At 41.2% G+C, this 24,607-nt stretch overlaps 1 protein-coding gene across 1 annotated transcript; it reads right to left on the bottom strand.

Moving 5' to 3' along the window:
• Window positions 1–1,629: 1,629 nt before the first annotated feature.
• Window positions 1,630–23,031, bottom strand: ldha (lactate dehydrogenase A4). Its single transcript, NM_001139642.1, is given in 8 exon segments — window positions 1,630–2,115; window positions 2,718–2,841; window positions 4,519–4,636; window positions 4,770–4,943; window positions 5,300–5,473; window positions 5,762–5,879; window positions 7,756–7,881; window positions 22,937–23,031. Coding segments are annotated over 7 exon segments (999 nt in total). The 5' UTR covers window positions 22,937–23,031; the 3' UTR covers window positions 1,630–1,950.
• Window positions 23,032–24,607: the final 1,576 nt, after the last annotated feature.

Genomic DNA, 24,607 nt, shown 5'->3' with positions numbered 1-24,607 from the left:
TTGTGCAAGCATCTGAGTGCTGAAGGTGTGTGCAGATGTATCCTATTAGAACAGGGATAGGCCTGCCTTTTGTTGGCGTGATCAGTTGTCTCTCACACTATGCCACAGTTATAAGACAGCACATACACAGTTACATGCATAAAGGTTTGATAGGCTACTGAACTGAAGGAGAGGCAGCATCAATTGTCACAACAGATAAGAGGTATTTTTGGTATAAAACAATATGGAGTAAAAAAATATTAGTGAACTTGCGATTTGAATCGGTTTTCTGACCATTGTATGACGCATCCTTAATTTGGATTGCTTTGGGATCCCGCAGACCGATGCACAAGTATCTTAAACATTTGAACCAAGGACCGATGCGCGTCAGTGAATCGTTACATCCCTAGACTCAAACTTTTAGGAAATGACAAGGGTTCATCTAGTCGGAGGATACTTTCTCAAAGCAGGGTCAGGTTCATGTTGGCACAAAACAGTTTGGAAAACTTTAGAGGTACAACTTGAATTATATTTTTTGTATTAAAAAAATGAATAATGGCAGCCATTTGTTCCATATCCAACTGCATCAATGCTGAATGAAGTGAGCAGGTGACCCTTGCTTGTGCTCCTAGTCCCCCTACTCTTTATCTCGACTATTCTGTCAATATTGCTCCCATTGGCATCTGGAACAATTGAGAAACGGCTTTCCACGTTAGCTGTTCAGGATGATCCTTCAGTCTTCCTTGAGCTGTGTCAAAGTTTCACAACGGAGAAGGAAAATTATAGTCGGTTCTTCTGTTTGGTGCCTAATGAGCAGAACCATGATGGTCACTCGATCATGTCCATTGTTTCTCAAGATTCCCCTAAGCCCCCTGTACAGTGTCTGTATGTTCATGTTTGAATGTGTCACTATACTACGTGTTTCTATTCAAAGGCTTCAAAAGGAAAATGTTAATGTTTTTCTCTTGCTTCGCTTAGTTGTTTGTTTTCTGTTTTTATTTCAAGTTTTCAGCTGTTCTAAGAGATCAATGTCTTTACCCTTTCGATTTATATAGAGGTTGTGAATTAGAAACAAGTGATTATTATTATTTTTTTTTTTACTAATCAGAAATGTACTTATCAAGTATGTAGACAGGTCTCTTTTTAAATGAACTTTTACTAAATGCACTTTGAATTGTATGATATGCTGTAGTTTTTTTTCAGATTACTTTCATTTTCAACAATAGACCATCTGTTCTTTTATCTGTAGAATTTTACGTAAATCAGCACAATAAAAATAGTCTGGTTTACCAAAAATTACTCCTGTGGGGGTTCACTTTGGTGATGGTGTAGATCTAAAACATATGTACCCTTTTCACGCTGTCGTGCTGAGCCCCCCCCCCCCCCCCCACACAATTTTTTGTATTTATTTGCCTGATAAGGCTGACCATTGATAAGTCAAACATTGGTCTAACCTAGCATTGATAGCCCACCCACTGACCTCGGTTGAGAGGAAAGACCAGGGACCTCCATTTCACCTCATTGAATGAGATCCCTAATCTGCGAATGTGTAAAACCCTGCCTCAAACAGCTGAATCGGCTGCAATTCTAACATGTAAACACAACTACCATACAGGCATAGCACGTGCACACACGGAGAGAGAAAACAGATTGGTTGTTTCATCATCCTGGTAATTTTATTTGGTTGGTGGCGTAAATTGTATCGTAAGTATATCCAGATGGCACAGGGGGCTCTTTACAAGGGTTCTTTTTTTGGTAATTTCATCCTTCGTTACTTTTAGTTATCAGTTGACCATGAATGTCCATTATAGCCTCACGTGGAATTCTTGTCACATTTTCATAGACTAAAATGAAAAATAATTTGTATTTGTCATAGTTTTTCAGGGCATCTCGTTATCATTAGTTTTAGTCTGGGGAAAAATAGGTGATTTGAGTATTTTGTCTCATTGCTGATAAAATTAACACTCTGCTTTACAATGTAAGCTCTTTCTGCACGCCCCACAGGGTCTCGGCGCTGTTGATTAGCTGCTTCTCTTCCTCGGGCTTCAGGGTCATGTGGATGACGTCGGTCAGACCACTGTTGCCCAGCACGCATGGCACACTGAGGAACACCTCGTCTTTCACACCGTGCATCCCCTGAGAGGGAGGGAAGAAGAGAGTCTGATTAGGGATGGATCACAGGTGGAGTGGCGGTGGGTGTAATATTAGTGTGTGTCTCAAGTCCATACATCTGTGACCTTGACCTGTTTGACTATGGTTGGTCCAAATAAAGCAATATATATCAGATATGTCTGTATTTATGTATAAAGAGCCAACTTAATCCTTACATCTTCAGTCATAACACACATTAGGTATACAGTGTAGCAAATAGTTTTCTTGAAAAACATTCATATAAATACTTTATTTGTGAGTGCTGACTGTCTTCATTCAAGTTGAGTTCTCCTACTGCTATGCTACAACAACCAAAGATCCATCCATTTTCTTTAAACCCTCTTAGACCTAAAGGTTTTTGGCCCGTTTGGTAATACATTATACCATCTACTCTACTGTATTCTTCCCCTGATTGGAACCATCAGGAGTGTTATGGATTCAGCACACTCTTAGCTACGAGTAGTATGGTAGTATCAAAATTAATGCACTCCCTGTAAGTCACCATGGATAAGACTGTCTGCTATAAAATGAAAAATGTAAATGTTTGGCATCAAGGCACATGTAGAGCATGGCAGATGGATTCTTACCTTGACCAGGGTGGACACGGGGTGAACTTTGTGGAGGTTCTTCAGGATGCTCTCAACCAGGTCAGCGACAGACATGCCGATAGCCCAGGAGGTGTAACCCTTCAGCTTGATGACCTCATAGGCACTATATGACAGAGAGAGACACGAGGAGAGGAGTTTATAACACATTTAAACTGTAATTTCGTAGGAAAAGTGTATAGTTTTTCCTATTGTGAATGAACTAATACAGGAAAATACATTTAGAAAACAGCAGGGACAAATGCCCTTAACTAGTTATAAAGTGGGTTGTGAATTACTTGTAATTAATAGTTATACCTTCACAGTCTGCAGCGTTGCATATCAACAACTTAACTGCTTTAGACCTAGATGCCAGGTGCAGTAAACACGTAACACAATGGCGTAGCACAGTAAGTACTGACTAGTTCCAGCATGTTTCTGGCTCTTAGCTTAGGGCCAAATTCCATCCTTATTCCTCCAAGCTCTATTGGATTTGACTGGGAGTGAAGTCATTTATTCTCTACTTCCATTATTGTTATTTATGGATTCATTTGGAGTAAAACTCTAAGGACCACTTTCCAATTAGGCCTAATCCTGGACTAAGAATCTATTTTTCGGTGGGAAAGGGGCGGTATCTATCGGAACTTGTCCAAGAAGAAATGGTAATTTTCCTTTTTAAAACGACCCTCGACAGATGTACACTATATATGCACAAGTATGTGGACACCCCTTCAAATTAGTGGATTTGGCTATTTCAGTGACACCTGTTGATGACAAAAATCGAGCACACAGCCAGCAATGCAATCTCCATAGGAGATTCTGCCCTGCTAAAGCTGCCCTGGTCAACTGTAAGTGCTGTTATTGTGAAGTGAAAACATCTAGGAGCAACAACGGCTCAGCCGCGAAGTGGTAGGCCACAAAAGCTCACAGAATGGGACCGATGAGTGCTGAAGCATGTAGCGTGTAAAAATTGTGTGTCCTCGGTTGCAACACTGACTACCCAGTTCCAAACTGCTTCTGGAAGCAACGTCAACACAAGAACTGTTTGTCGGGAGCTTCATGAAATGGCTATCCATGGCCGAGCAGCCACACAACCCTAAGATCACCATGCGCAATGTCAAGCGTCGGCTGGAGTGGTGTAAAGCTCACTGCCATTGGACTCTGGAGTAGTGGAATCGCATTCTCTGGAGTGATGAATCACACTTCACCATCTAGCAGTCTGACGGGTTTGGCGGATGCCAGGAGAACGCTACCTGCCCCAATGCATAGTGCCAACTGTACAGTTTGGTGGAGGAATAATGGTCTGGAGCTGTTTTTCATGACTCGGGCTAGGCCCCATAGTTCCAGTGAAGGGAAATCTTAACGCTACAGCATACAATGACATTCTAGACGATTCTGTGCTTCCAACTTTCTGGCAATAGTTTGAGGAAGGCCCTTTCCTATTTCACCATGACAATGCCCCTGTGCACAAAGCAAGGTCCGTACAGAAATGGTTTGTCGAGATCGGTGTAGAAGGACTTGACTGGGCGGCACAGAGCCCTGACTTAGACTGCGACCCTGGGCTAATCGTCCAACATCTGCTGCCCGACCTCACTAATGCTCTTGTGGCTGAATGGAAGCAAGTCCCCGCAGCAATGTTCCGACATCTTGTGGAAAGCCTTCCCAGAAGAGTGGAAGCTGTCATAGCAGCAAACGGGGCATCAACTTCATATTAATGCCCATGATTTTGGATTGAGATGTTTGATGAGCAGGTGTCCACGTACGTTTGGTAATGTAGTGTAGTTGAACAGTTTATAAGACTCACCCATCGACCACCATCTTGTGGAGATGCTTCCAGTCCTCCTTGTCTGCGTCTGTGCCCATGTGTGGGTTTAGGCCCTTCAGGGAAACACCAGCAACGTTCACGCCACTCCATACCGGCACTTTGAGTAAGGGAAGAGACAGGTATCCAGTCAGTTACCTTTCTGTCATAGACCAATGTCCATGAAGGTTTTCCACAATATGGTATGGACAGAGAGACGGTTCCAGAGTGGATTTAAAGCCATAGCCACATACCACTGGAGTCTCCGTGCTCTCCAATGATCCAGCCGTGGCAACTGGAGGGGTGAAGGTGCAGCTTCTCGCCCATAAGGTGGCGGAAACGACCGGAGTCCAGGTTGGTGCCGGAACCGATGACGCGGTGACGGGGGAAACCGCTCAGCTTCCAGGCCACGTAGGTCAGGATGTCAACTGGGATAGGCAGAGGAGAGAAAGGAGAAGGGGGGGTTACAAATGTTATCACAATTTGAGTTAAGAAAACAAACCCTAACCTTAACCATACCCCTTAAATTACATTTTCATATGTATAAATGTTCACTATATAGCCAGCGTTGACTTTGCTGATTGGAGTATGGACCGTAGTTGTCAGCAAAAAGACCATGCCGTTTTTCCTGATAACATAACATGGGCCTGGAGAGCTACGGAGTGAGCAGGCCAGCACTAACATCTTATTCAAACCTGTCAATGACTTTGCACAATGCTAGAGTAATGATCAAGTCACTGGATCATGTTTAACCTATTTACTCCCTCCCGCCCTCCTCTTGTACCGGGGTTGGAGACGACCAGCAGGATAGCGTTGGGGCTGTACTTGACGATCTGGGGGATGATGAACTTGAAGATGTTGACGTTGCGCTGCACCAGGTTCAGACGACTCTCGCCCTCCTGCTGACGAGCACCGGCGGTGACCACCACCACCTTGGAGTGGGCGGTTGTACTGTAGTCTGGAGTGGGGGAGGACACACACACACACACTGTAACCAGGGTTCGATTATATAACAGTGGGCAACTCAAGGTACAACTCAAGGTAAGATGCACATTAAACACACACAAATACAACCTAGGGTTCCGAGCACCCCCACAACAAATCAGTGTGTGTGTGCACAACTTGTTTGTGTCTTTGTGTGTGCACAACTCGTTTGTGCGTCTGTCTTTGTGTGAGTGCACACAATTTGTTTGTGCGTGTGTGTGTGTGTTAGTGTGTGCGCATAACTGTATGACTCCTCACTCACCCTTATCGCCCACGATCTTGTGGGTCTTGCAGAAGAGGCTGCCATGCTGTAGGTCCATGACCTCACCCTTCAGCTTTTCCTCCATCACATCAATTAGGCACAGCTCATCGCACAGGTCCTGGTCAACACAAGGCTTGTTAGGGTTGAGGAATATAATCCATATAGAAAAGGATATGGATATAATTAAGAGGCCGGTTTCCCGGACACAAGATGAAGGCTAAATCTTAGCCTAAAAGCAATTTCACCATAGAAACTGCTTGTTAGTCCCAGACAAGGCTTAATCTGTGTCCAGGGAAACTGGCCCTACAAATCCACTCCATTTTACCACAACATAAAATAAAATATACAGTACATTTCAGACATGGAGTGCACCACTATATGCTAACCCCATGTCATGAATGATCCTTATAGGTAAAATGACGTGGGTAAAATGAAGCGCAAATTAAAAGTAAGAATCTCGGAGCATCGTAGCACCATTAGGTGCAAAAACTCGACGTATCCAGTTGCAGCCTACTTTTTGGAAGCGAACCACTCCATTTCGTCCCTACGTTATATCGGCATCGAACACGTCACCCTTTCTAGGGGGTGACCTTGACAATTTATTGTTAAAACGAGAGGCTGCCTGGATCTTTAATTTAAAGACCCTTGCTCTTTTCGGTCTCAACGTAGACTTTGATCTGAACCCAATCTTGACCTTATTGTGATTTTACTATCCATTGTACATTTTTGTAGGCCTATGTAGCCAAATTGTATCTATGATTGTATGCTATCCATTCATGTTTTTTACATGTTCTATTTACATCTGTAAATTAACCAATCAAGCCACACCCGGCCATGATTACAGACACCTGTGTGTCCTTTGAAACTATATAAACTAGTGACCTGCAGGGTTTGTTGTTATACCCTGATGAAGACAGCTTGTCTGTGGAAAACGTGGGTTATTAGGTTATTAAATTATTGCATCAGAGCTCCTAGTGTGTGTGGCTATCCTTTTCAAGTTATCTAGCTGTGACCATCTGGCTAGTATCAACAAGGGTTTTCTACAAAATAGCAACAACAGCGCAGATAGCTTGGAATCTAGACCATGAGCAATATGAACCGAAATGCATTGCCAAACAATGCTGCCACATTCTGGTTTGAAGTATTTTAGCAAGTCTGAGTGGCTGATGACTTCCAAGGACTTTGCTGTGAGAAAACAAAAGAGATTGACTGCTGACACTCTGTCCAGAGGTGCGTAAGTACTGTTGGCATGCAAACGTTTAACAGTCCCAAGGGTGTGTCTGACCTTATTATCTAGATATCAAAGTGTCACCAACAAAAATGTAAACAATAGGCCTATAGCAAATGCAGCATATGACATCAATACATTTCTATGTGCAAATTGCACTTTTCGGTAGTTCTTAAAGCATGCCATTCCATGAGAGCAGCATTTATTTTTCAACTTTAAGCAATGAGCCCAATCAGTCCTCCATGACAAAAAAATTAACAGAGTAGGCTAATAAGTCCTTAGCTGACAAAACTCCACTCTATGGAAGTCAGATCTTAGTTCTTAATTGTTGGCTTATGGCAAATCTATATTTCAATATTTCCAAGACCTATTCTTAAAGATCAAGTGATATCAAAGTCATTGGAATGACTGGAAATCTGACAATGTTTTTTATGTAAAAATATAGTATCTGTAGTAGAAAGCAATGGGTTAAAATAAGCCTACATAAGCAACCCATAAATTCATATGTAACATCCATTTATGGCCAGCTATGTAAACTCTGCAATAGATGTCGTTCAATTGGTAATATTCATTTTTGTATTCTAATGCCTCGTAAGGGAAAGTAATCTAAAAGTAATCAGATTACGTTACTGAGTTTGTAATCCAAAAGGTACGTTACTGATCAAAATTTGGGACACTAGTAACTGTAACGGATTACATTTAGAAAGTAACATACCCAACCCTGATCACACCTTACCACCTCCATCCATCCCTCCATCGGTCTTACCTTGAGCAGGACGCTGACTGCGGAGGCCATGCCAACCATGCCGACGCCAACCACTGTCACCTTGCTTCGGGAGCCAACGGGCTCACCAACCAAGACATGGGTGATCAGCTTCTCCTTGGTGGTCATCTGAGAGACATAAAGAGGAAGAGAGAGGGTCAGTCTGATCCCCTCAGCTTTCTTTCAGTACATCCTCTCAGAGCAAGAAACAGCACTGTGCTCTGGTACCTACTTTTCTCTACTGCTAATACAAATAACTGCTAATACAACTCAAAAAATAAATTCATTGGTATAATGTACATCACTCCACGCCTCTCCACCATGCTAGCTAATGTGTGGTGAGCATTCTGGCACAAAATGGTTGCGTGCATCATCATGGTGGTGGATAAGGTGAGTTTCCCCCTTACTATGTAAAGCAGTTTGAGTACCTCAGTTCGTAGAAAGACACTATATAAATCCAATATATTATTATTATTATTATTAGATGATCACAAAGCTGTGAAACCTATTGTTATTCTTAGGTTGTTTTCTTTTTCTTGACATGGTCAAATAACTCAAGCATAGATTGTTAACCTTTTTCAAAACATTTTCTAAGCTGAAGCATTATAGATTCCGCAACATCAATTTAAAGTTAATTTCCGATTGAGCTGACATGCAGCTTTTACCGTGAATGCAGGTTGGTTTGCCCTTTGCCCTTATTCCCAGTCACCTTGCTATGGATGGTTTGCCCTTACAGTTTTGTGCAAATGCTGCCATCTATCCAGGGTTTCTGGTTAGGGTAGGTTTCAATAGTCCCAGTGTGTACAACATCTCCTATACACTTCCTGATAAACTCAGTCACCATATCAGTATATACGTCAATGTCATTCTCGGAGGCTACCCAGAACATATCCCAGTCCGCATGATCAAAACAATCTTGAAACGTGGATTCCGATTGGTCAGACCAGCGTTGAATAGTGCTCAGCACGGGTACTTCCTGCTAGAGTTTCTGCCTAGAGGAAGGGAGGAGCAAAATGGAGTCCTGATCAGATTTGCCGAAGTAAGGTCGGGGGAGGGCCTTGTAGGCATCCCGGAAGTTGGAGTAGCAGTGGTCGAGTGTTTTAACAGCGCGAGTACTACAGTCAATTTGTTGATAGAACTTCTGTAGTGTTTTTCTCAAATTTCCTTTGTTAAAATCCCCAGCTACAATAAATGCGGCCTCAGGATATGTGGTTTCCAGTTTGCGTGAAGTCCTTTGAGGGCCGTTGTGGTATCAGCTTGAGGGGGAATATACACGGCTGTGACTATAACCAAAATAATTAATTTGGGAGGTAATATGGTCGGCATTTGATAGTGAGGTATTCTAAGTTGGGTGAAAAATGACTTGAGTTCCTGTATGTTATCACAATCACACCATGAGTAGTTAATCATGAAACATACACCCCCTTCTTCTTCTTCCCGGAGAGATATTTATTCCTGTCTGCGCAATGAACTGAGAACTCAACTGGCTGTACTCAACTGTTTCCGTGAAACAGAGTATGTTACAATCCCTGATGTCCCTCTGCAAGGAAATCCTCCGCCAGGTCATCAACAATTTTTATTGATCGTTATGAATTCATTTATTACAATTTCAAATTGATCACAAAAGGTAGGATTTAGTAATAGTGAAACGATGAAAAGCCATCTTGTGGCTTTTTTTAGGAGATTGACATTTTAAGTTTGCATTAGCAAGCATGGTGGTCAGACAAGCTCATATGTCAAATTCAGTGACGTTTTAGATGAGGAAGGGCAATTTCTTTCATGAGCATGGCCTCTTTTTAAATGTTTTATTACAGCATATTGAATTCCATTCATCCAGCTCAATGTAACATCGATGGACTTAGGCTACTTCATGATACTCACATTTTCCATCATGAGGTTGCTACAACCTAGCCTATGAATGAAAGTTTACAACACAGGTTTTTCAACACAATCGACAGAATAAATACACCCCTGATCACACGCAAACACAGTTCACTTTCATAGCAGCCACATACAAACATCATGATCATTTTGCTCATTGTAGAATTCCTCCTTGCATCTATGCGTTCTCCACTTCTCACCTTTCCCCTTTGCTTGTGGACTTCAGTGCACAACACATCAGCTGTCTGTGACCAGGCGAAAAAACCTTTCCAAGCCAAACCTTCATAATATCTAACCGCTACGTACAGCCTACATCATATTAGCTAATGTCATAACTAGTCAACAAAGCTACTAAAACTCACGCATTAGTAAACCTGCTACAATCTGTTCTTCTGCCCCTGACCAAGGCAGTTAACCCACTGTTCCCTGGGCGCCGAAGACGTGGATGTCGATTATGGCAGCCTCCCATTACTTCTGATTCAGAGGGGTTGGGTAAAATGCGGAAGACACATTTCAGTTGAAGGCATTCAGTTGTACAACTGACTAGGTATCCCCCTTTCCTTTCTTTACAATCATGCAGTACAGTGTACAGTCAGCAAGCAGTTTAGCAGTTACACCGGTGGGCCCCAGTGGCAATAAATTAATTACACCAAAAGCTTACCTTGACTTAGAAGAGCTACAGTGTTGGATAGGCATAGCCAGCTAGTTAAAATACCATCCCTTTCTGTTTTAGCCGGGTGTTTGAATACACTAAACTAGCTAGCTGTATTAGCTAGCTTCTCCTTAATTTTTAAAGAAATTTGTTCAAAACTGTTCAACTATTATCTTTCTCTCGCTTTGATTGAACTACTCACCTCATTTTATACACTGCAGTGCTAGATAGCTGTAGCTTATGCTTTTAGTACTAGAGTCATCCTTTGATTGGATGGACAACATGTCAACTCATGCTGCAAGATCTCTGATAGGTTGGAGGACCTCCTCCGGAAGATGTCATAATTACTGTGTAAGTCTATGGAAGTGGGTGAGAACCATGAGCCTCCTAGGTTTTGTATTGAAGTCAATGTACACAGAGGAGGACGGAAACTAGCTCTCCTCCAGCTACACCATGGTGCTGCCCTTTCCATTATGGATACGTTTAAGGAAAGTGATTCTGCTTTCGTGGTTTTCACTTTCACCCAAGATGGTGCTTTTGAGTAACTTATATATCATTATGATTACAGCTTTAGTTTTGTTTGTGGCTGATGAAAAAGAAGCTAGTTTGTACAAATGGTTTCTTCTATGTGTGTCCTTTTGGAACAGATGTGTTCCTTGGAGCATTGCTATGTTAATATGGTTTCTATATATAATATATATTTAGCCTAGGATATCAAGACTGCTGGAATATTTGATCGGACTAGTAAGGCCTTTCAAATTCCAAGAGATAATAGCTGGCGTTGCCATTTTTTTTATATGTTTAATGTATTATTAATGATGTAATTGTTATCTTTAGTGTTAATAAGCCCATGGATGTGAAACAAAAAACAGGACCCACAGGAAAACTCACCCATTGGTCGTGTTCCTTTTACCCAGTTGATGGGGTGTCCTCATAATTGTCTTATGCTGAGGGCAGCATCACATCCATAGGCTAGGCTGTGTGATTGTGCATAGATAGCATACCTGAATATTGACCCAGTCAAACTGGGGTTAACCTAGATCTGTCGGCTCGTCCTCTTGTGTGTTGGGCTTGATGTAATTCTCAAAGAAGTCTTGAGCCTCATTGGCAGTTGAAAGTGTGTGTGTTGTATTCTGAAAGATGAAAATACATTTTGCAGAGTGGATGAAGCGGCATCTCAGGTTTAGCTTGTGTAGCTTGTGTAGCTGGGATCTCAACTCGTTGTAGGTCGCCCTCTATTTCTTCTCCACATAGGTCAGAGCTGCCGATTCAGCTGCAAGGCGAACACTTTGCCACTTGACTTAAAAACTGTGGACAAGTACAATCAAACACCGGGATACGTTATAGAGAGGACCCGTGCGTTGCGCAATGTTTATCAGTGGCATTGGACCCAACTTCTACTGCCCAAACAGTTCATAGAAAAGATTCCCGCCTCCACACCAGTTTCAAGTCCTGTGACGGGGACACTGAATTTACAGGAATGATTTGAGTTATTCTGTTGAAGTTTTTAGGAGAATAATTTCCAAGTCATGGAGTCACCACTCGGTCACATTTGCCGCTGTCTCCAAACTTTCCACCTTTGTTGAGTAGGTGTCCACTATAGAAGTGAGCAGTGCAAGCGATTTAATTTACTGGCTTAATTGCAAGTTTAGGGCAGAGGCACTTTCCTCACGAACAATCTCTCGTATAGTAGTGGGCAACTCTTTCTGTTGTCGGGTGTTGATAGCCGCCATGTTCCCACAGGTTAATTGTTAACGGACATAATATGCCAGCTGCTGGAGCAAAATAGACTTGCTTTTGTTCATTTAATACAGCGAACGTCCCACACCTTAATATGGTGTTATACACTGAGAATATCTTTCCATGAATTAGACTGACCAGGTCAATGAAGGTGAAAGCGATGATCCCTTATTGATGTCACCTGTTAAATCCATTTCAATCCGTGTAGATGAAGGGGAGGAGACAGGTTAAAGGATTTTTAAGCCTCAGTGGGTGAATGGGCAAGACAAAAGATTTAAGTGCCTTTGAACAGGTTATGGCAGTATTTGTATTAGGGATCCCCATTAGCTACTGCCATGCAGCAGCTACTCTTCCTGGGGTCCAAACGCACTTTCATTACACATAAAATAAAAGATAAATCAGTACATAATATAACATTATTACGCCACTACATATATACAATACAAAATGTATAATAACACCATACAACAATTTTATATGTGTAGAGTCTGCGTGTGTGTGTGTGTGTGTGTGTGTGTGTGTGTGTGTGTGTGTGTGTATGTGTGTGTGTCTCTCTTCACAGTCCCTGCTGTGCCATAAGATGTTTTTTCTACTGCTTGCATCAGTTACCTGATGTGGAATAGAGTTCCATGTAGTCATGGCTCTATGTAGTACTGTGTGCTTTCCATAGTCTGTTCCAGTGGTGGAAAAAGTACCCAATTGTCATATTTTAGTAAAAGTAAAGATACCTTCATAGAAAATGACTCAAGTAAAAGTGAAAGTCACTGACTAAAATACTACTTGAGTAAACGTCTAAAAGTATTTGTTTAAAATGTACTTAAGTATCAAAAGTAAATGTAATCACTCAAATATACTTAAGTATCAAAAGTAAAAGTACAAGTATAAATAATTTAAAATTCCTTATATTAAGCAGTGACTTTCTTGTTTTTTAAATTTACGGATAGACGGGCTTCAACACTCGGACATCAGTTACAAACTAAGCGTTTGTGTTTAGTGAGTCTGCCAAATCGGAGGCATTAGGGATGACCGGGGATGTTCTCTTGATAAGTGTGTGAATTTGACAATTTTCCTGTCCTGCTAAGCATTCAAAATGTAACTAGTACTTTCGGGTGGCAGGGAAACTGTAAAGAGTAAAAAGTATAATATTCTCTTTACTAATGTAGTGAAGTAAAAGTTGTCAAGAATATAAGTAGTATAGATACCCCAACAAACTACTTAAGTAGTACTTTAAAGTATTTTTACTTAACCTCTCTGGGCTAGGCGGGACGAATTCGTCCCACCTACGTAACAGCCACTTGAAGCCTGTGGCGCGATTTTCAAAACCTTAAAAATCCTATTACTTCAATTTCTCAAACATATGACTATTTTACAGCTATTTAAAGACAAGACTCTCGTTAATCTAACCACACTGTCCGATTTCAAAAAGGCTTTACAACGAAAACAAAACATTAGATTATGTCAGCAGAGTACCAAGCCAGAAATAATCAGACACCCATTTTTCAAGCTAGCATATAATGTCACAAAAACCCAGAAGACAGCTAAATGCAGCACTAACCTTTGATGATCTTCATCAGATGACAACCCTAGGACATTATGTTATACAATACATGCATGTTTTGTTCAATCAAGTTCATATTTATATCAAAAACCAGCTTTTGACATTAGCATGTGACGTTCAGAACTAGCATACCCCCCGCAAACTTCCGGGGAATTCGCTAACATTTTACTAAATTACTCACGATAAACGTTCACAAAAAGCATAACAATTATTTTAAGAATTATAGATACAGACCTCCTCTATGCACTCGATATGTCCGATTTTAAAATAGCTTTTTGGTGAAAGCACATTTTGCAATATTCTAAGTACATAGCCCAGGCATCACGGGCTAGCTATTTAGACACCCGGCAAGTTTAGCACTCACCATAATCATATTTACTATTATAAAAGTTTGATTACCTTTTGTTGTCTTCGTCAGAATGCACTCCCAGGACTGCTACTTCAATAACAAATGTTGGTTTGGTCCAAAATAATCCATCGTTATATCCGAATAGCGGCGTTTTGTTAGTGCGTTCCAGACACTATCCGAAATGGTAAAGAAGGGTCACGCGCATGGCGCAATTCGTGACAAAAAAATTCTAAATATTCCATTACCGTACTTCGAAGCATGTCAACCGCTGTTTAAAATCAATTTTTATGCCATTTTTCTCGTAGAAAAGCGATAATATTCCGACCGGGAATCTCCTTTTCGGCAAACAGAGGAAAAAATCACAAAGACGGGGGCGGCCAGGTCACGCGCCTAAGCCCAAAGTCCCTTGATCGGCCACTTGAGAAAGGCGATAATGTGTTTCAGCCTGGGGCTGGGATGACGACATTCAGGTTTTTCCCGGGCTCTGGGCGCCTATGGACGACGTAGGAAGTGTCACGTTAGAGCAGAGATCCTTAGTAAAAGATAGAGATGGCAAAGAAGTTCCAGAAATGGTCAGACAGGCCACTTCCTGTAAAGGAATCTCTCAGGTTTTGACCTGCCATTTGAGTTCTGTTATACTCACAGACACCATTCAAACAGTTTTAGAAACTTTCCACCACTGGTCTGTTCTGGACTTGGGAATTGTGAAGAGACCTCTGGTGGCATGTCTTGTGGGGTATGCATGGGTGTCTGAGCTGTTTGCTAGTAGTTTAAACTGACAGCTTGGTGCATTCAGCTTGTCAACACTTTTTACAAAAATAAGTAGTGATGAAGTCAATCTCTCCTCCACTTTGAGTCATGAGAGATTGACTTGCATATCATTAATGTTAGCTCCCTGTGTACATTTACTGGCCAGCTGTGCTGCCCTGTTCTGAGCCAATTGTAATTTTCATTAGTCTCTCTTTGTGGCAGTTGACTCAACGATTGAACAGTAGTCTAGGTGTGACAAAACTAGGGCCTTTAGGACCTGCCTTGTTGATAGTGTTGTTAAAAGGCAGAGCAACGCTTTATTATGGATAGACTTCTCCCCATCTTAGCTACTGTTGTATCAATATGTTTTGACCATGACAGTTTACAATCCAGGGTTACTCCAAGCAGTTTAGTCACCTCAACTTACTCAATTTCCACCTTATTCATTACAAGTTTTAGTTGAGGTTTAGTGAATGATTTGTCCCAAATAATATCAAAAGCACTCTATCAAAACAGCCCCCACAATATTTTTGTCAATTTCTCTCAGCCAATCATCAGTCATTTGTGTAAGTGATGTGCTTGTTGCATGTACTTCCCTATAAGCATGCTGAAAGTCTGATATCTGTTTACTGTAAAATAGCATTGTATCTGGTAAAACACAATTTTTTCCAAACGTTTACTAAGGGTAACAGGCTGATTGGTCGGCTGTTTGAGCTGGTAAGGTGTACTTTACTATTATTAGGTAGGGGAATGACTTTTGCTTCCCTCCAGGCCTGAGGGCACACGCTCTCTAGTAGGCTTAAATTGAAGATGTGGCAGGCGATCTTGTTTGTGTCAAGAACTGCAACGCTGCTAGGTTTTTCACACTCAACAGTTTCCCGTGTGTATCAAGAATGGTCCACCACCTAAAGGATATCCAGCCAACTTGACACAACAGTGGGAAGCATTGGCCAACATCCCTGTGGAACGCTTTCGACACCTTGTATAGTCCATGCCCCTACAGCATGTTTGAGGTGTTGGCAGCTGCTTAGGCTATTCTCGTTGAGCAGTGGGAACACTCTCCAACGCTGTTGTAATCTTCTGGGAGGCCAAAATGTTCGCAAACTGTAGATTTAAATGATGATGGGGAATCCTCTTGGTTTATCGACCCCACCACTCGCCATCTTACAGAACTAGTTCCCGGCTGCACCTCACAAAAGGACAGTGAATTTTGATTTCAATGTGCACGTAGAATCTAGTTGTTTTAACGGAATAGCCTGATGTTTTTTCATCTCAGATTTACTCAAGAGGCATACAATGGAGTGTAGGCATAGCCTATAGGCCTAGTGTTGGCTGCTTTTCCTTCACTCTGCGGTCCGACTCATCCCAAACCATCCCAAATTGGTTGAGGTCGGGGGATTGTGGAGGCCAGGTCATCTGATGCAACACTTCATCACTCTCCTTCTTGGTCAAATAGCCCTTGCACACCCTGGAGGTGTGTTGGGTCATTGTCCTGTTGAAAAACAAATGATTGTCCGTCTAAGCCCAAACCAGATGGGATGGCGTATCACTGTAGAATGCTGTAGTAGCCATGCTGGTTAAGTGTGCCTTGAATTCTAAATCAATCACAGACAGTGTAACCAGCCAAGCACCCCCACACCATAACACCACCTCCTCCATGCTTAACGGTGGGAAATACACATGTGGAGATCATCCCTTAACCCACACCGTGTCTCACAAAGACATGGTGGTTGGAACCAAAAATCTCCAATTTGGACTCCAGACCAAAGGACACATTTCCACCAGTCTGAGTTCCATTGCATGTGTTTCTTGGCCCAAGCAAGTCTCTTCTTCTTATTGGTGTCCTTTAGTAGTGGTTTCTATGCAGCAATTTGACCATGAAGGCCTGATTCATGCAGTCTCCTCTGAACAGTTGATGTTGAGATGTGTCTGTTACTTGAACTCTGTGAAGCATTTATTTGGGCTGCAATTGCTGAGGCTGATAACTCTAATGAACTTATCCTCTGCAGCAGAGGTAACTCTAGGTCTTTCTTTCCTGTGGCAGTCCTCATGAGAACCAGTTTCATCAAAGCGCTTGATGGATTTTACAACTGCACTTGAAGAAACATTCAAGTTTCTCTTTGCTTATTTGAGCTCTTCTTGCCATAATATGGTCACCTTGGTCTTTTGCCAATTATGGCTATCCTCTGTATACCACACCTACCTTGTCACAGACAACTGATTGATTGGCTCAAACACATTAAGAAGGAAAGACATTCCACAAATGTACTTTTAAGAAGGCACACCTGTTAATTGAAATGCATTCTAGGTGACTACCTCATGAAACTGGTTAAGAGAATGCCAAGAGTGTGCAAAGCTGTCATCAAGGCAAAGGGAGGCTATTTGAAGAATCTCAAATATAAAATATATTTGTTTAACACTTTTTTTGGTTACTACATGATTCCATATATGTTATTTCATAGTTTTTATGTCTTCACTATTATTCTACAATGTAGAAAATAGTAAAAATAAAAACAACCATTGAATGAGGTGTTAAAAAATGTTTGACTGGTAGTGTATATATTTATTTTGTATTATTAATACTATAACATTATTAGTTTCTGTCAGTTCAGAGGCTACTATGAACTGGATATTGTCAGCTTTAAAAAAATATAAAAGCATGAGGTTTATTATCTTTTCTATGGCGTTATCATCCCCACATTGTTTAGTAACAAGGCATTTTCAACTCAATTACTTTCCTTTTATCATATTCAAATCATATTAATAATGTCTTTGTTGCTAACAGTAAGTTATTTTGCCCAACTCTGCAGGCCATTATCCAATCCTTATCTTCCGTTCGACCGACAGCGATGCTGGGTCTCCATAGCAATGCTTATCTATCTCCCACCATCTGCCTGGACCTGTTTCTGGTTGCTATGGCTCACTATTATGGGGTGGCGATTGCATCAAGGGCGTTATTTATTCTTCCTCGTTCGGGGAGAATAAGGGTAAGTGCTAGTAGGGGCCTGTTTACATCACCACATCACCTTGATGACTTAGCTACTCCAGCATTGTGTGAATATGGACACAGGCATGTACAGATCTTAATTATGACAGAAAATATTCCTGCGCAAAAGGAATTTCAAATTTCGATACATTCAATAAAAAACACAGTTCTCTTTCTCTCCATGCGGGGGCAGTCGAGTCATTCAGACCAGTGCCAGCTATCAAAATCATATTCCCTCTCTCAAAGGCTTAGCACACAGCTTACGTGTATAGTGTTGAGTCATCCGCATACATATACACACTGGCTTTACTCAAAGCCAGTGGCATGTCGTTAGTAAATATTGAAAAAAGGAAGGGACCGAGACAGCTTCCATGGGGAATTCCTGATTCTACCTAGATTATGTTGGAGATCTGAGGACTGAGCTCACACACTGGAGGGGCTGGTTGTTCCTTTGTCAGCATGGAGCACAAGATTAGGCCTATACCAGAGACTACAGAGTGTATAAAGAAAGGGAGAGAGTCTAATACCGAAACACAGTAGATTCTGTGGCTGTGAAATCAATGAGCAATATAGGTAGCCATGTTGTGTCCTGCTTCTTTATAACATGAAAATGCCCACTACAATAGAAGCTTTATAAAAGAGTAACTACAGGGTGCCATTTAGTTATTAATTGGTGCAATTTGGAAAAACAATACTTTCAAAAGGATGGGCATTAAGATAAGTTCCTGTTTTGTACATTGCTCAGTGTTGCACAAAGTGATGTCGACATAACATTGCCCATTGCAGAAGAGGTGTATCCAGTAGTAAAAAGAATACTTAGAGCTTTAATAACTGAAAGTGGTACTGTACGAGAGAGAAAGAAAGTGGACAAGAGAGTGAGAGATACGGAGAGAGGGAGAGGAAAGAGAGAAGAGAGGGTATGGTGTATCCATGTGGTGGCACCAAACACCTGTTACCATGCTATTAATTCACTACTCGTCGAATGAGCCGGTGGTATTCACGTTTGATCTTCCTCTGGTGAAGGACTGTTGCACGATGACATTATCATATACCACGGTACAGTATACTGTGACATTCACTTTACTTGAAAACGAGAGTGTGTCCCAAATGGCACCCTATTTCCCATATAGTGCACTACTTTTGACGAGGGCCCATATGGCTCTTGTCAAAAGTAGTTCACTATGTAGAAAATAGGGTACCATTTGGGACATGCTCATAGCCACTGTTGCCAACGCACGTGGCTGGTAACAAGAGCACTTGAAAACGCAACCGACATGCCAGCGAGCACTCAGCAAGCTCCAATTGGTGTCAAGTGTCACAGCAGATGTTCACAGTAGGTCATTAATGTGTTCTGACCCTCAAGGCCCATGGGTTTTAATACTCATGTTATAGGTCATATGTCACCCATATGGTAAGAAGGCCAAGAAGATTATTAAGGACCTTAGCCACCCGAGTCACAGCCTGTTCACCCCACTACCATCTAGAAGGCGGAGACAGTACAGGTGCATCAAAGCTGGGACCAAGAGACTAATAAACAGCTTCTATCCCCAGGCCATCAGACTGTTAAACAGCCACCACTAGACGGACTCCGCTCAGTACCCTGCCCTCTGCCTAGTACCCTACAGTTGTGGCCAAATGTTTTGAGAATGACACATCTTTGACACTTATGAAACACTTGTAATTATACTTCAGTATTCCATAGTAACATCTGACAAAAATATCTAAAGACACTGAAGCAGCAAACTTTGTGGAAATTAATATTTGTGTCATTCTCAAAACTTTTGGCCACGACTGTACTCTGCCACTTAGTCACTGTCACTAGCCGGCTACCACCGGGTACTCTACCCTGCACCTTAGGGACTTAACACTGGTCACTTTAATAAGGTTGACATATTATTTATCCACATCAAGTAACTCTACTACTGTACTAAATGTTTGATTTTATTAAAATTGTTATTATTGTGTGCTTATTTGACATTTACTGCATTGATTGATAGGAACATAAGATTGTCGCTGCACCTGCGATAACACCTGCTAAGTGTGTATGCGACAAATAAAATGTGATTTACGAACTCGTCTTCAAGCAGTGCCAGTCTTTAAGGAGTGGGGTAGTCCCACTCCCTTTGTATTTTTCTTTGTTTATTGGATAGAGAACAAGGTAGATGGGAGACAAAAAGTGCTAGAGTAGTGTGTCAGATTCAAACTCATGCTCACAATGGTAGTACACTGCACAGTACATGTTATCCAGAGGCAGTGGCTTAGACCACTGAACCACCCCAGGCCACAGTGTGCCAGTTCTGACTGTCAATCTATCTGACTGTCAATCTATCTGTTGCTCAAAACATCTGGGTCAAAGTCTTGCCAATCTGCCAGCCTCTAATTTGTATTTCTGCTGTGTCATAAAAGACACCTAACAAGACTATATAACACCGCTTGTTGTTGACATGAAAGCGATGAGAGACTGGCCCAGTTCAAATAGTCTTCATATCATTCCTATAAAATCATGTTTGATCAGTTACTTTTGTAAGGATTGGGAGGAAAGAAGGAAGAATACATTTTAGCATATTCGAACAGGGCCAACGTTTTTAGCCTGGTCCCAAATCTGTTTGTGCTCTTGCTAAATCCATTGCTCATTTTTCAAGCCAAATGTGACAATGAATGAGTAACAAGGAGGTGGCATGATAGCACTCAGGCTACTGAGTCTTCAACTCTGTACATATTTCCTGTGTAATCATAATGTTGCCATATAAATGCACAGTCAGTAATGTCAAGTGATCACAGGTCTTAAACTTGTCTTCCAAGAAGGAAAAAAGCATTGTGTATGCCATCAATGTAAATATGGTTCAGTCCCCCCCCCCCCATAGAGGTGACAATTAGGATTAGGGTGCAGGATAATCAATGGCACGAGACACTTGGGCGTGGATGCTAGAGTTCTTTAAAAGAATACATTCCACAGCTACTATTATTTAATTACCAGAGTAAAGTTATAAAACAATGTCTGTTGGCATAAACTCAGTGCAGAACTATGATTTAAGCATACGCACTTCAAACCAAGTGGTCTTATGCAGGAAAGCTAATGAACTAACATTACCAAGATGCATTGCAACTCAGATGAGCATGGCTCTTGGCACAAACTAGTCCTTTTTTTTATTGTCTGAAAACATATAGCAAGCTCTTCATATCTGTCAGTTTGTTGCAGTCCCAGATGAAATAAAACAATTTAGCAAATTAGTAATTTAACCTGTTGGGGCTAGGGGGCAGTATTTGCACGGCTGGATAATTTTTTTTACCCGATTTAATCTGGTTACTAATCCTACCCAGTAACTAGAATATGCATATACTTATTATATATGGATAGAAAACACCCTAAAGTTTCTAAAACTGTTTGAATGGTGTCTGTGAGTATAACAGAACTCATTTGGCAGGCAAAACCCTGAGACATTTTCTGACAGGAAGTGGATACCTGATGTGTTGTATTACCTTTAAACCTATGCCATTGAAAAACACAGGGGCTGAGGAATATTTTGGCACTTCCTATTGCTTCCACTAGATGTCACCAGCCTTTACAAAGTGTTTTGAGTCTTCTGGAGGGAGATCTGACCGAACAAGAGCCATGGAACGATGATGGCCCATTAGACACCTGGCGCGCGAGTTCATGTTGGGTACCCTCGTTCCAATACGTTATAAAAGAGAATGCATTCGTCCACCTTGAATATTATTCATGTTCTGGTTAAAAAAGGCCCTAATGATTTATGCTATACAACGTTTGACATGTTTGAACGAACGTAAATATATTTTTTCCCCTCGTTCATGAAGTGAAGTCCGGCGGGCTTAGATCATGTGCTAACAAGACGGAGATATTTGGACATAAATGATGAGCTTTTTTGAACAAAACTACATTCGTTATGGACCTGTGATACCTGGAAGTGACATCTGATGAAGAGAATCAAAGGTAATGGATTATTTACATAGTATTTTCGATTTTAGATCTCCCCAACATGGCGGCTAGTCTGTATCGCAACGCGTATTTTTCTGGGCGCAGTGCTCAGATTATTGCAAAGTGTGATTTCCCAGTAAGGTTATTTTTAAATCTGGCAAGTTGATTGCGTTCAAGAGATGTAAATCTATAATTCTTTAAATGACAATATAATATTTTACCAATGTTTTCTAATTTTAATTATTTAATTTGTGGTGCTGACTTGAAACCTTTTTGAAATCGTAAAACGTGGTTAGATTAAGGAGATGTTTATCTTTCAAAGGGTGTAAAATAGTTGTATGTTTGAAAAATTTGAATTTTGACATTTATTTGGATTCAAATTTGCCGCTCTTGAAATGCACCTGCTGTTGATGGAGTGCACCACGGGTGGGACGCTTGCGTCCCACCTAGCCCATAGAGGATATACTATATTTGTCAACTTTAGTGGATAAGTGGAAATGTACAGAGCTTAGAAATATTGGCAAAATAAGCTGGATAATAATTAAGACCTTCCATAACAAGGACATGTTGTACTATTGGACAGTAGCCTAGTTGGCCATTTCACAAATGTATCCTTTGATCAATAACCAGCCTATTTACTATTAGGTCTAGGGCCTATTACTAGTCTTATTCAAAATGTTTAGCATAAACAATTAAAATGCTTAATACAGCAACAGGCTGCATACAAATTGAGGTGGAGCGGTAGACTATTCAGAGCGAGATACATTTCCTCTAGGTTACCATAATTACCACTATTGCTGTACATCTAACCTTTTCGCTGGTTTTGATCAGACTGAAGTTGCCCAAATGAACCACTGTAAAGAAAAATCACAAAAGTCTGGCAAACACGCAATGCTCTGTATCAAGAGCCTCATATTCTCACACTTTTTCCACATTCAAAGACTTGCGCAACTGGAGGAAATGTGTATGTCTACTTTTACAACAATTTGTGATAATCTAGTTTTCGATCATCTGCTTCCTAGAAACTAATCACTGAATAAACTTAAGAAACTTCTAGCTAATTGATAAATGTGACACACCCCTCTTTGTGAGCGCAAGCCATCTCCAGAGTATACTTCTCAAGTTCAAGTCCACCTAGTCAACCTCAAGTCACCGTAAACCTATCAGCTGTAAAACATGACCATTGATCATGCCCTTATAAAACTTTTATATTTCACTTCATAAACCCAACTACTGCAGGACATTATTCCCAAAATTTCACCAAAACACAACATCTTGTCCGACGTTTCCCCATTAGGCCTACTTGATCACAAAATCCAATGTTGTCTCACCTTGAAGGTTTTAGTTTCGTGAAAGTGATGTGGAAACAACACTGAAATGTGAGTTGGAATGTCTTTGGCTGGCCTCTTCCCTGGCTGGATGCAGCTTTTCTGTGGCACTGGCGTGTGTGGGGGAGGTTCCTGGTATTTAAGCAGCAGAGCGATGCACGGTAGACGCTGCGTGATTACATGACACACTGGGAGGGTCCCCGGTGTCTCATGTTAAATGTCATGTCCATGCTGAGCAAATGTGCTATGGGATGGAGAAGCCACTCACTGTGGCACAAGGAACGGGGCGGGGTCAGCTGTGGGCAGGCTCACCAACGACTAGCACACAGCTCAGACACCAATGCATAACATACATACCACTAAGGGTCTCTTCACAGTCCCCAAGTCCAGAACGGACTCTGGAAAATGCACAGTACTACACGGCGACATGACTACATGGAACTCTATTCCACATCAACTAACTCATGCAAGCAGTAAAATCGTATAAAAAAACTGGTAAAACTACACCTTATAGAACAATGCAGACTGTGAGGAGACACACACACACACACACACAAACATCCATATGCACACACAAACACACACATCAGGACACAGTCCACACACATATATGTAAGTTGGTATTACAAATGTTGTATTTTACATATGTGGTGGTGTAATGTTATATCAACCGTTTTATTTAATTGTAATTTTTACCTTAATTTGTTTGGACCCCAAGAAGAGCATATACTGGAAAAAAGGCAGCAGCTAATGAGGATCCTTAATAAATAAATGAAAATTGTAGGCACTAACTCCGCCATACTTAGTTGGACAAAGCCTATGTGGAAATGAATGATGTTTTTGGATAAACACAGACCACACAACTACTTACCAAAACCACAAAACTGTTGACAACTCAACTACTGACCATAAAACTACTGACCACAGCTGCTGACTACAACTACTGACCACAACCACACAATTAGGTAGAACAAAAGATAAGATCTCCTAATCCTGTGTTTACCACGGACCTTATTTTTAATTAAAAAACGGATAAAACTACACCTTATAGAACAATGCGGACTGTGAGGAGACACACACACACACACACACACACACACACACACACACACACACAAACATCCATATGCACACACATCAGGACACACACTCTACACACGTATGCAAGTTGGTATTACAGATGTTGTATTTTACATATGTGGTGGTGTAATAATGTAATATCTAACGTTTTATTTAATTGTAATTTTTATTTTAATTTGTTTGGACCCCAAGAAGAGTATATGCTGCCTTGGCAGCAACTAATGGGGATCCTTAATAAATAAAAAATAAATAAATTATAGGCACTAACTCCGCAATACTTAGTTGGACAAAGCCTATGTGGAAATTAATGGCATTTCTGTAGCGTTTTTGGACAAACTCTGGAAAAAAGGTCTAGTCAACACAGGATTAGGAGAATTTATCTTTTGTTCTACCTAATTGTGCGGTTGTGGTCAGCAGTTGTAGTCAGCAGCTGTGGTCAGTAATTCTGTAGTTGTGATCACTAGTTGTTTGGTCAGTAGTTGTCAACAGTTTCGTGGTTGTGGTAAGTAGTTGTGGTGTTCAGTAGTTGTGGTCAGTGATTGTGGTTAGTAGTTGTGGTCGGTAGTTGTGGTATTTAGTTGTGTGGTCAGTAGT

The sequence above is a fragment of the Salmo salar genome, chromosome 10 (genome assembly GCF_965601325.2).
Source record: "Salmo salar chromosome 10, fSalSal1, whole genome shotgun sequence".
Lineage (NCBI taxonomy): Eukaryota > Metazoa > Chordata > Actinopteri > Salmoniformes > Salmonidae > Salmo > Salmo salar.
This window is presented reverse-complemented; position numbering and strand designations above follow the sequence as displayed.